The following is a 13723-nucleotide window of genomic DNA, read 5'->3' as shown; positions in this document are numbered from 1 at the left end:
ACCTGTGGCATTGGGCAATCGCCCAAAGGATGTTTCTGGTGCCGTTTCATCTGGCAGGGATAAAAAACACCATCGCCGACTCACTCAGCAGGGAGCTGCGCTCGTGCCACGAGTGGGAACTACAGCAGAATCTAGTGGATCGCCTCTTCCGACGGTGGGGCACACCCCAGATCGACCTGTTCGCGACGGCGACGAACTCCAAGTGCCGGAGGTTCGCCAGCAGGTTTCCCCAGGCGAGGAGCATGGGCGATGCTTTCTCGTTCCCCTGGGAGGGCCTGTTCCTCTACGCGTTCCCTCCTTTGCCACTGCTAATCCGGCTCGTCAACCGGCTCAAGAGGTCACGGTGCAGGACGATCCTCGTCGCACCTGCGTGGCCGAGGCAGATATGGTTCCCGGACCTTCTGGACTTGTCAGCGTCCCCGCCAATCAAGCTGCCGGTGGACGCGGATCTACTCTCCAGGGAAGGAGGCGCCATCCTCCACCACGACCCGAAATCGCTGAACTTGCAGGCCTGGCTCCTGCAGCGCTAGAGTTTGGAGGATACGACTTACCGGCCGACTGCAGAGAGGTTCTTGCAAAGGCCAGGGCGTCCTCGACTCTTAAATGCTACGGACACAAATGGAAGAGGTTCTCTGTCTGGTTCCACGCACAGAAGATTAACCCTCTACGGATTACGGCTCCCCAGGTGCTGCCGTACCTGCTGACGCTGGCCAAAGCTGGACTGGCACACGCGTCCATCAAGATTCATCTTGCTGCGATCTCCCGATACACCAGAACCACGGGCCGGACGTCCCTGTGATCTCATCGTCTGGTGAAAGAGTTCATGAAGGGACTGTTCAGATCGTTCCAGCCGGTGAAGGCCCCAGCCCCGGCGTGGGAGCTCAACGTGGTGCTGACCAAGCTCATGGGACCTCCGTTCGAGCCTCTGCACTCGGCTCCATTGAAGTTCTTGTCGTGGAAAACAGCGTTTCTTGTGGCCATCACCTCCGCACGACAGGTGGGAGAGATCCAGGCCCTTTCCTGCAAGGCCCCGTACTTGACTTTTCACGACACAAGGGTAGTGCTCAGGACGCACCCCTCCTTCATGCCCAAGGTACCGCCGGACTTCCATCTCAACGAACCCTTGGTGTTGCCTGTGTTCTTCCCGTCGCCTTCGTCGCCGGCTGAGAGGACTTTGCACTCGCTGGATGTGGCTAGAGCGCTGAAGTTCTACGTGGACCGCACGAAGTGTTTTCGGAAGACGTCACAACTCTTTGTGAACTTTGGACCTGTCAATCAGGGGAAGGCTCTCTCGAAGGCTTCCATTTCCAGATGGCTCTCCGGCTGTATCATGTACTGTCATCGGTTGGCAAACCGACCGCTGCCTGGCCGTCCGAGAGCCCATTCCACCAGAGCGATCGCAGCTACCACGGCGTTCCTTTCTGGTGTGCCCCTGCTGGACATATGCAGGGCTGCTACGTGGAGGTTGACGCACACCTTCATGAAATTCTACTGCGTCGATCGGGATTCCAGGGAGGAGCCCAGGGTCGGCCAAGCAGTGCTGCGCAACCTGTTCGCCTGAGGTGAGCCTGGTGAGGAGGTAAGATGCTTAATGTTGAGTTTGATGTAATGCTTAATGTTGAGCCTTTGCCACCTCCCGTGGTTGTGCATGTGTGTACTGCTAGGTATTCTTTATTCATGAGCATGTGAATCCATGCCAGACCCCATGCTGGAGAAGGAACAAGTTACTTACCTGTAACTGTTGTTCTCCAGCAGGGATCTGGCATGGATTCACATGCGAACCCTCCCGCCTACCCCTCTGCGGCTCTTCACTTGGTCATACTGCCACTTCACGTGCTTCCAAATCTGAAGATGGCTGCCAGAGGCGGTGCTTAGGTAGAGGGCAGTCATTGGCTGTGGTCAGTATGACGCAGAGACCAGTGATTGGTTGTTACTACGAAAGACAGATCAGAAACGAAACTGATACTGGTTTTTTCTTTACCGAGGATTCCCAGCCTGACGACGGGGAATATTCATGAGCATGTGAATCCATGCCAGACCCATGCTGGAGAACAACAGTTACAGGTAAGTAACTTGTTCCTTGTTCAAATATAGATACACTTCTGTGGACCTCAGATTCATGTAGATTCTTGAAGGAGAATGATGTTGACCCCCCAACAAGGTGTCATGACTCGGCGAAATTGCCCCTTCTGGACCTCATGGTCATTGTCACGAAGGGCTTGTACTCCTTGTTCCTCCCAACATGGCCGTACCAAGCTCCGTGCTACGCACTAGCTTTCACGTCGTAGCACGTACTATAAATTGGTCACGCCATTGCGGGTCCGCACGTCTCAACACTATCTTCGATAGTGACCCGACGTGTGTTTGCTCTCTACATTTGCTTCCTTGATCCTCATACTTCCTTGCCTTTTTTCCTGTTCCTGGACTTCCCCCCTACATTGCTTGTTTATAGCTAATCCTGGACACCCTTGAACCACGAACTTCCCAGAACTCTGAACGCGCTCTGCAACCTGACGAGGCTCGGGCGAGCCTATTCAAGACCCGAACCACCCACAGGAAGAGTCCTGCGGCCGAACAAGGGAGATCCCGATCACAGGTGAGATTTATGACACAAGGAGGTGGGACCTTTTTAGTGGTTTTGGTGAGCCATGATTTTAGCAATTTTTGACATCAAATAAAACGGATTTTGGACAGCTCTATATTCCTTTGCACTGATTTTGCTCTGTGTGCAGCCGAAGGATGGGGTCTGGCAATGGTCTCCTGTATTAACACTGACAGAGGCAAAAGAAGATGGCAACCTATCTTTCAGATTTTAACTGCGCATTTTAGGATGATTTCTGGCAAGCAGCATGCTTTCCGACAGCCATTATGATGTTTCTGCTGCCAGTATTGCACGGTGATGTTGCAGGGCTTGGATGCGTGGGTTGAAACATCCCACAGAGCAAGGACAAGAGAACTCGCCGTCGAGCACACAGTGAAGACCGTCCAACTGCTCACGGATCTGGGATTCTCCGTCAACTTCTCGAAATCCCACCTGGTTCCGTCGCAGGTCGCACTGTTTCTGGGAGCCAAGCTCTACACAGTGGCGTGATTGGCCTCTCTATCGGAGGAGAAAGGACGAAGGCCATCCTGGGCAAGTTGCAGCACCTGCTGGACACGGACGTGGCCAGAGTGAGGTGCATGAAGTCCCTTCTCGGCATGATGTCCTCATGCATCTACCTGGTGCGCCTGTGCAGGCTGCGGATGTGTCCTCTACAAGAGTTCGACGCCCTTTGGATGCAAGCAGTGGGCAGCTTCGAGGACAAGATCCCGCTCAACGAGGTGTTCCGCCAAGCAATTGCGTGGTGGGGCACCCGCGCGCATCTGGCGGCGGGCACAGACTTTCAGACCCCGGCACATCAGGAGACGGTGATGACGGATGCCCCCCTGTAGGGATGGGGAGCGCACACCGAAGATCTCCACGCAAGAGTCCTTTGGCTCCCGGTGGAGAGGGCATGCCACATCAATGTCCTGAAGCTCCGAGCCGTGTTCTGGGCCCTCCGGTCATTCCTCCCATCCCTCAAGGGCAAGGTGGTGAGGGTTTTCACCGACAACACCAACACAATGTTCTACATCCGGAAGCAGGGAGGCACCAGATCCCCAGCCCTATCCAAGGAGGCCCAGGATCTGTGGCACTGGGCCGTCGCCCAGGGGATGTTTCTGGTGCCCTTCCATCTGGCAGGAATAAAGAACACCATCGCCGACTCACTCGGCAGGGAGCTGCGCTCGTGCTACAAGTGGGAACTGCGTCAGGATCAAGTGGATCGACTTTTTCAACGATGGGGCAACCCCCAGATCGATTTATTCGCGACGGCGACGAGCTCCAAGTGCCAGAGGTTCGCCAGCAGGTTTCCCCAGCCGAGGAGCATGGGCAATGCTTTCTCGTTCCCCTGGGACGGCCTATTCCTGTATGCGTTCCCCGCATTGCCGTTGCTGCTGCGACTGATCAACCAACTCAGGAAGTCCTGGTGCAGGATGATCCTCGTCGCACCAGCGTGGCCGAAGCAGATCTGGTTCCCAGACCTTCTGGACTTGTCAGCGTGCCCCCCTCCCCCCCAGTCAAGCTGCTGACGGACGCAGACCTTCTCTCCAGGGACGTTGGACTTGCAGGCTTGGCTCCTGCAGCACTAGAGTTTGGAGGGTACGATATCCCGGCGAACTGCAAGGAGGTGCTTGCGAAGGCCAGGGCATCCTCAAATCTCAAGTGCTATGGACACAAATGGAAGAGGTTCTCTGTTGGTACCGTGCACAGAAGATTAACCCTCTGCGAATTTCGGCCTCTCAAGTGCTGCCGTACCTGCTGTTGCTGGCCAAGGCGGGGCTAGCTCATGCCTCCATCAAGATATATCTAGCGGCGATCTCCCACTACACCAGAACTACGTGGCGATAATCTCTGTGGTCTCATCTCCTGGTGAAAGAGTTTATGAAGGGACTGTTCCGTTCATTCCCGCCGGTGAAGGCTCCGGCCCCGGCGTGGGAGCTCAACGTGGTGCTGACCAGGCTCATGGGGCCACCATTCGAGCCTCTGCATTCGGCACGTTGAACTTCCTGTTGTGGAAAACGGTGTTTCTCGTGGCCATCACCTCCGCATGACGCGTGGGAGAGATCCAGGCCCTATCCTGCAAGCCTCCATACTTGACTTTTCACAAAACGAGGGTGTTGCTGAAGACGCACCCCTCCTTCATGCCCAAGGTGCCATCGGACTTCCATCTCAACGAGCCCTTAGTGTTGCCAGTTTTCTTCGCGTCGCCTTCATCGCCGGCCGAGAGGACTTTGCACTAGCTGGATGTAACTAGAACGCTGAAGTTATACGTGGACCGCACTAAGAGTTTTCGGAAGACTTCATAGCTATTTGTGAACTTTGGACCTGTGAACCAAGGGAAGGCTCTCTCGAAGGCTTCCATTTTCAGATGGCTCTCCGGCTGCATCATGCACTGTCACTGGTTGGCAAACCGACCATTGCCCGGCTGTCCGAGAGCCCATTCGACTAGAGCGTTCGCTGCTACCACAGCTTTCTTGTCTGGTGTGCCCCTGCTGGACATCTGCAGGGCAGCTACGTGGAGGTCGACTCACACCTTCACGAGATTCTACTGCGTCGACCGGGATTCCAGGGAGGAGTCCAGAGTCGGCCAAGCAGTGCTGCGCAACCTGTTCCCCTGAAGGTGGGCCTGGTGAGGTGGTTAATGTTGAGTTGATGAAATTCTTAATGTTGAGCCTTGCCACCTCCCATGGTAGTGCATTTGTGTACTGCTATGTATTCTTTAATCATGAGCATGTGAATCCATGCCAGACCCCATGCTGTGGAAGGAACAAGTTACTTACCTGTAACTGTTGTTCTCCAACATGGGTCTGGCATGGATTCACATGCGAACCCTCCCGCCTACCCCTCTGCGCCTCTTCACTTGGGCCTACTGCCACTTAACGTGCTACCAAATCTGAGGATGGCTGCCAGGGGAGAGGCTTAGGGAGAGGGCAGTCATTGGCTGGGGGCAGTATGACCCAGAGACCAGTGATTGGTTACTACTAAGAAAGACAGTTCAGAAACAAAACTGATACTGATTTTTTTCTTTACCGAGGATTCCCAGCCTGACGACGGGGAATATTCATGAGCATGTGAATCCATGCCAGACCCATGCTGGAGAACAACAATTACAGCTAAGTAACTTGTTCCAACTCCTAGATTCAATGTTTTCAGTCTCCTGGGGCGGTAGCACCTCCCCCACCTACTCACTAAACTACGGTGTCCCCCAAGGATCTGTGCTCGCCCCCTTTCTCTTCTCACTATACACCTCTCTCCAGCTCCAATCATCTCTTCCTTTGGTGTCTCTCACCACTTCTACGGCGATGAGACCCAGCTTTTCCTCTCCTTCTCTTCCTTTACCCCCGACATCCATCTCAAGCTCTTTTTCTGCCTCTGTGCTATTAAATCCTGGATGTCCTCCCACTTTCTGCAGCGGTCTGATCGAGCCAGACATCTCATCTACCCTGAGCATCTCCTGACCGTAATTGATCGAAGCCCAGTCTTGCATGAGTTCTGCCAGAAGGCTGGGTCATTCACTGGACCCCTTCTATGCATTCGGAGAGGGTCCACTGTAAGAAAAACATTTATGAATAGGAACACTGAAGCCCCAACCCTGAAGATGGATCTATGATCCGAAACGCATCGGTTATTTTGTGATATTCAAAAGGGACTTTTTCTGGAGTTACAAGTCAATTTAATTGATTGATGGATGACATGTGAATCTGTCAACGCTTGTAATTAGTTTGCATAATGCTTATTGATGTAAAGCACTTCCACTGTTGAAAATGTATTCCGTTCTGTATATGACATTGACAAGAAATATGCTGTCTGTAATTATGGGACACATTGTAAATTTGATTTCCCACTTGAATGATTAAAATTCAAGACCTATCTGTATGATCTGAGTAATGGTTTATCTATATGTTTATCTATATGTTTAACATTGAAGTGGGAGATCTAGTTTTGACTGTTATAGGTTCAACAGCTAATTGACTGAATTGGAGTAAAAAAACAAAGGATATGATAGAAATTGCATGCCCGCCCTCCTTGGCGTAAATGTCCATGAAGATTATTGAATTGCAATAGAGATTCTAATCCCCTAGGAGTGCATTTGGGCTTTCTGTGTAGCAATACATAGTTTTGGTTCTGTTAGAGTTTTCTGACCAAAGTGGCCTTGTGACGTTAGCCCGCTTGTACCTGAAATAATTGGTATACTACCATTAAATCATTTATTGAATAGCGTCCTTTCTAAAAAAAAAAAATAAAGTGAATGATCCACTACACAGACTTGTGCACCCCAACACTTCACCTTTTCTCCCACTTTCTTACCCTAAATACTGACAAAACTGAAGTCCTATTCTTTTCTGCTAACACCTTCCCAGTCCCCTCCCTCCATCCTCTTTCTTCCTTCCCAGCTCCCCATCGCCCCCCATGCCCGCAATCTTGTCCTACACTTGGACTCTAATCTCTCCTTTACTCACCACTTCTCTTACCTCCTGTTCCTGTCGCTTCCATCTCTATAACATCCGCAAACCCCGAACCTTCCTTGCCTTTCGCGCCACTAAGCTCCTAAAATCTTCCCTTATCTCTAGACTTTTCTACTGCTCTGCTCTCCTTTTCGGCCTCCCCTCTTCACATCTGAAATCCATCTACCACTCTGCCATCCGTTCTCTCTGAATGCTCTCTCGTCATGATTCCATCTCTTCTTCTCTCACTTTTCACTTCTCTGGGCTGGCTCTCCTTTCATTCCCAACTCAAATTCAACTTCCTCTGTCTTGTCTTTAAATCTCTCTATGGTCTTGCTCCACCCTACCTTTCCACCCTCCTCACTTTCTACTCTCCTTCTCGCCCACTTCGCTCTGCCGATCATTTCCTACTCTTCCTCCTGCGCTCCATCCCGTTTCCGTTTCTTCCAACGTCTTGCTCCTTTTCACTGGAACCCTCTCCCTATCCGCCCCACCACCTCTTACTCCATCTTCCGCACTTCTTTAAAATCTTGCTGCCTTCAATCACCATCCTAACACCTCTCTACTGTTTTCTCTCGCAACTGTCCTGTACTGCACATGTTAACTCATATTTCTCATGTAAATTGTTCTGTATATTATTTGTTTTATTCGTATTGTTCTCAGTTACTTGATTTATGACTTGTTATGTAATGCTTGTAATGTATTCACGGTTGTTTCATGTTAAGCGATTTGGCTTAAAGCGCTATATAAAATGTAATAAATACAAAATATTTCTTTAGTTAAGAGGGGAGAAATGATCTTGGTTTATCTATCGGTGTCCATGATGATGATTGACTCCCTGGTTTTCATATGATTGTGAATTAAGTTATCAATTGTACTGTCAGACAACACTAATATTTCATTGTCCTTTTTCTCAACGAGGTGATGACGATGAGGCTTTGAAAATTGAGATTCTTCACAAACGTCGAAACCTACTTGCTGGGTACTGCAAACTGATAATCTATAATGTGCTGGATCTGAACTCAGCAACTGATGTCTTTAAACACTATGTGAAGGTAAGGGGAAACCGTTTTCATCGCCTAGACAAAATCTAGCTCTAAAATTTATTAAGGGGCAACCCCTTTAACGGACAGTAAAATAATGCAGACAATGGGCCTCATTACGACCCTGGTGGTAGGCGTGCCAGTAAATAAGGCACGGCTGATGCCGGAATCGTTTTTTTTCCTGGCGTTTGGAAATGGGGAATTACCAGCGCATTAGACCCCCTGCGGTCCCGGTAATTCCCCATAGCCATGCGCTGGAAAAAACTACTTCCCATTCAAGTCCCATAGGACTTAATGGGAATGGGGAGGACGGAAGCACCGGTCCGACCTGTTGGGTTGGACGGCACCCGACCCCAATCTCGGAGTGTGCCGGTCCAGTAACAACGGTGCCGGTAGCTTACCGGCACCGTTGTTACCGGACCGGCTTACTTATGAGGCCCAATGTGTACTGCAAGTTTGCATTGCATTACCGTAGTCCTGGAAACCTAAACACATGGGTAATAGGCCCTTAGCAAAATATGCATAAAGTCCGACACTTGTAGCAGCTTTTAGCAGTGGCAGCTTTTAGCAGTGCAGTTAGTTTCTTATCTGATACAGTTAATGGCCAGTTATCACACAAGGCTCAAGTGGCGACTCTCTACACTTGCAAACTCAAGTGCCCAAAGGATAGAATGAGAGACGACTAAGGGATGAAAATTATTGCACCTTGCAATAAACACAAGGCCTGTTCTGCATAAGGTTAGAGCTCTACCTCTAATGTGCCACCCTTTACTGTTGAAAAAAGAGGATATAACGAATCCACACATGAAGGGTGGCCATCTTGTGTGTAATTAGTTTTATTTATTTGAATTTATATAGCGCGCAAGCAGCCCTTGGGCATTGAGGCACTGTTATATGTGATGAGCTTAGTTATATGAGGCATCTGAGTGGCCTTCGGAGTAAATGTAGGTTAGGTACATATTATGCATTACATGCAGAAAGTATTGAGAGCATTGTATACAGGTAGTGTAATAAATAGTAAATAAAGGAATCGTACAAAAATGTCGACCTGAGAATTGCGACGGCTGAAAATGCTGACTTAAAAAAAAAAAAAATGTATACCCCCCCTTACACCACATATATATGTGGGGGGTATGGGATATTATAGTAATACGAGGGGCTGCAGGAGGTCTCCCCCCGCATATCTATGTGGTGCAAAGAGGGTTTTATTTTTAAAATAAGTCGGCATTTTCGGCCATCGCAATTATCACATAGATCCATGAATAAATAGTTGGCCGAGGAGATGAAGAGGGGGGGAAGAGCATGGTAAGGCCGGAGGGGCTGGGGAGAGAAGAGAATAGCCGGCTCCATACGAGGCAGATCCTGTTAACCACAGATGCAGCAGCCTGCTGTGCAACAGAATCCTCTCTAAACGTGTCAAGTGGATGCTTCCTGTGTGCATGGAGACTAAAGGTGTGTAATGCATAGCATCTTAGCAAGATATGTAGGTTACCAATGCTTTAAAATTAAACACCACTTGTTCTAGTATTTACCTATACAAACATGCTCTCCTCTTACATGGCAATCTTTTTAATGGGTGTGATGGTATATCTGCTTTTGCTGTAGCTTGTTTAATGAGGTTGAGAACCCACGGAAGAAAAGGCATCATATTAGAATGCATTAAAATAACTAATTGTCTAGTGTATATTTTAATTGCAACTAGGTGTAATGTTAACTCTAAGTTGGTCACGAACCACAATTCATACGTCTAATCAACCAATCTACTGAGTGAGGAACTTCTTGAGTGGGGATCTCATAAGGTGTACTCTCGCGACCCGTATGTTAGTGCTATTAAGGTTGGCAATGGTTTTCTTATTTTATTATTTTATTCTTGTGTCGCAAGGATGTAGGTCAACACGGAGACATAGTCCCTCAGCTCCGTTTGTAAAGTAAGCAGTAGTTTGTTTGTGCCTACACCTCTTTGCGCCAAATTTCTGATGTAAATGAATAAAAGTACGTAGTCAAGTTTCTTCAAGTATATTTTCTTAATTTATTTGATATATGTTCTGCCCATATGGATGACACATGTTTCGGCATTTCATTGGCGCCTTTTTCAGATCCGGGCCTTATTGAATGTAATGCGAATCTCCCTTTCCTTATTTCCGGGGATTAGTTTTTAGTTCAAGTGTATCACGGTAGTTCCAGGGTTAAATCCCACCTACAAAATTCTCTTGCTCATGCCTCAAGCATCGGGGGTCCACACGGTGGCCATGCATTACCTCAACAAAAGAGGAGGCGTAGGATCACTACCCCTGTGCAGAGAGGCGATACAGCTCTGGTTTTGGGCAATCCAAGAAGCAATCTCTCCATCGGCAGTTCACCTAGCCGGAGAGAAGAACTTGACAGCGGACGCTCTGAGCAGGCAGAGCACAGTCTCCCACGAGTGGGAGCTAGCTCAGGAAGTCCTTCAAGAGATCTTCGCCCTTTGGGTAACCCCTCAGGTGGATCTGTTCGCCACCGGCCTCAACAGGAAATGCGATCTGTTCTGCTCAAGGGAATTTCCCCCGAGAGGAGCTCTGGGAGACGCGTTCATAGTGGACTGGGAGTTTCCGCTTCTGTACACGTTCCCACCGGTCCCTGTCATTCCTCAAATGATCAGGAGGTTGAGAAGATTCCAGAGAACCATGATCCTAATTGCCCCGGATTGGGCCAGGAGAACGTGGTACCCGGACCTTCTAGACTTGTCCATCTGCCCTCCAATTCGACTTCCACTCAGAGAGAACCTACTCTCACAGAAGGGAGGTCAGGTTCTCCATCCAGACGTCAAAACCCTCAACCTTCACGCTTGGCTTCTGAAAGGCTGAGGTACAAGGATTGGGACCTCCCTGATGATGTTATGGAGGTGTTGCTTTCGGCAAGGAGGCCAGCAACAAAGTCTTTATACCGCTGCCGTTGGAACAGATTTTGCAGCTGGTGTAGAGAACAGAATATCGACCCCTTTTCATGTGGTACACCAATGGTTTTGTCCTTCCTACTATATTTGGCGAATTCAGGCCTTCAAGTTGGCACCATTAAGGGCTATCTGGCAGCGCTATCCATCTTTAAGCGCACTGCGGAAGAACCATCCTATTTCAAGTTACCCTTGGTAATACAGTTTCTAAAGGGGTTAACCAATGTTTATCCCCCAAGACCATTCCAAGTTCCCTTATGGGATTTAAACTTAGTCCTAACTTTCCTGATGGGCACACCTTTTGAACCACTCCATTCTTGTTCGTTAAGATTCCTTACCCTTAAAACTGTTTTATTAATAGCACTTACATCTGTTAGAAGGGTGAGCGAATTACAAGCTCTTTCTTGTAAACCCCCTCACACAATCTTTCACAAAGACAAAGTTGTCCTGCAAGTGAAGCCTAATTTCCTCCCAAAGGTGGTTTCTGAATTCCATATCACTCAGAAGATTACCCTGCCATCTTTCTATCCTCCTCCTCATCCGGGGAAAGAGGAAGAGAGGTTACACAGGCTAGACCCTAGAAGGGCTTTAAGTTTTTACATCAGTAGACTAGCCAGGATAAGACAGGCAGACCAGCTGTTTGTAGGTTACACAGGTCACAAGCTGGGGTTACCAATAACTAAGCAGATCATTTCCAGATGGATCATTCTAGCCATTCTGGAATGTTATAAACTGGCAGGGAAAGAGCCCCCTCAAAACCTTAGGGCTCAATCGACCAGAGGTATTGCAGCTTCATCGGCCCTCAAAAGAGGTGTGCCGGTTAAAGACATCTGTGCGGCCGCTACATGGTCGTCTATCCATACCTTTACACGTTTTTACAACTTGGATTCCTCCTCCAGTCAAGAGACTAGGTTTGGAAGGGCTGTACTGCACTCTATTCATCAATAGGAGACAGTGTGAAGTCAGTACTCCCTCCTCCAATGATAGAATACTGCTATGGGAGCCTATCTAAGATAAGGAATACGTCGGAGGACACAATCCCTTCGTAGAACAAGTTACTTCTTACCTTGTAACGTTCTTTCGACGGGATGTTCCTCCGACGTATTCCTTATCGACCCTCCCATCCATCCCCGCAGTTCTACTTCCCTTGTTGTTGCAGCTTACGCTCCTTCAGGGTGATTAGTCTAGTCCAGATAGAATTATTGTGGGCTACAAAACGGAACTGAGCAACGGACGCTGCGCACAGCCTTTATAGGCAGGATGACGTCTACGTCGATACGGCAGCTGTCGAGAGACATCGACTAGGAGGACGTCGACGCGCAGCGCCCTCTAGAGAAAAATTTTCCGAGGCCAGCAGAGCTGGAAGGAGATATCTAAGATCAGGAATACGTCGGAGGAACATCCCGTCGAAAGAACGTTACAAGGTAAGAAGTAACTTGTTCTTCTGAAATAACCACTAAATGCATATTTGATTTTTATTTATTGTGTTTGCTTATGTTTATTGTGATGGGATGGCTATTAAGAATAAAGCACTCTGTTCCAATAAGGCTCCAAGGATATTTATTAAGACAGACAAGGTGACTGTAGATTCTTAGAAAAGAGCTTTAGGGAGTATCAGTAATTAGCGCTAGATCTGTCCCTCTCGCACTACTACTTCCCTCTGTTTCCCCCTCGCTATTTGTGGTTTCCCTAAGGTGTTGGCTGACTTGTCTCCCTATGGATCTTCGAACTATCCCTAACCTTGCCCCGCTTAGTGTTCCAGGGTTGTTGGGGATGGTGCCTTCTCCCACACTGCTACACCGAAACGTTGTTCACACTTTCTCACCTGACCCTTATCAACCATGGTTCCCAAAATGTTCTTGTCTGGCCTTCTTCTGTTCCTACGCTCTCACACACTGCCTTCATCACCTCCACAATTAGATATTACCACTCTACCTTTAACTTCTCCTACCCCCCTGCCCTCCAAACTACTACTTCCTTCCACCTTCCTTACTGCCCTCCTTCACATTCGGTATAGGACGATTTTACCGTAAAAAAATTGTCGCAATGACCAAAAGTTCTAAAAATGCTACCACCAAAAGTTCAAACCTTTGGTGCTAGCATTGTAAAAGAAAAAACTGGGGCTGCGGGAATTTCCTCTGCTCACTACACTTTATGGTCTAGTGAGCTGGGGCTGTGGGGGAACACCCCCGCAGCCTTCCGTTAAAAAGAAAAAAAAGGAAAGGACCATGTGGCACCGGTTCCTGATCACGGAAGTGAAAGTGAGCTGGCGCTGCAGGAACCCAGCGTGAAGATGAAGGTAAGTGGGGTTTGTTTATGTTGGGGGTGTCGTGGGGGATGTTATGGGTGCGTTGTGTGAGTATGCATGTATGTTCGCATGAGAAAGGTGCAAACTTTTGGTAGTTTGCACCTTTCTCATGTGTACATTTTGCCCGAGGTAGTTTCAGCTGCGGGCAAATCAATTAGATTCTCACATTTTCCTCCCACTCTACCGTTACCACTACTACACTTTCTGCCTCTCCCACTTCTGTCGCTATCACCCTCTAAATATCCATACCGTTAACTGCAACAAACTACCTCCAATACCACTACTCCCGATTACTATTACCTTCTACCACCACTACCTCCTACACTTAATATTCGACATAATCCTTGCTCTAATTCACAAACACTCCACAGACTCCACGTCTCTCCAATTGGCTCTGCACTCATTTTGCTCTTGTCT

General features: G+C 48.7%; 1 protein-coding gene across 1 annotated transcript in view; it reads left to right on the top strand.

The window, feature by feature from the left end:
• Positions 1 to 13723, top strand: part of STAG3 (STAG3 cohesin complex component) — a 2261782-nt gene that overhangs the window by 1774524 nt on the left and 473535 nt on the right. Inside the window, exon 25 of the mRNA XM_069646424.1 lies at positions 7948 to 8081. Coding sequence (XP_069502525.1) covers positions 7948 to 8081 — 134 coding nt within the window. The remainder of the gene's footprint in view (positions 1 to 7947; positions 8082 to 13723) is intronic.

Source organism: Ambystoma mexicanum, chromosome 1p, assembly GCF_040938575.1.
Source record: "Ambystoma mexicanum isolate Mex_15411 chromosome 1p, UKY_AmexF1_1, whole genome shotgun sequence".
NCBI classification, from domain to species: Eukaryota; Metazoa; Chordata; class Amphibia; order Caudata; family Ambystomatidae; genus Ambystoma; species Ambystoma mexicanum.
This window is presented reverse-complemented; position numbering and strand designations above follow the sequence as displayed.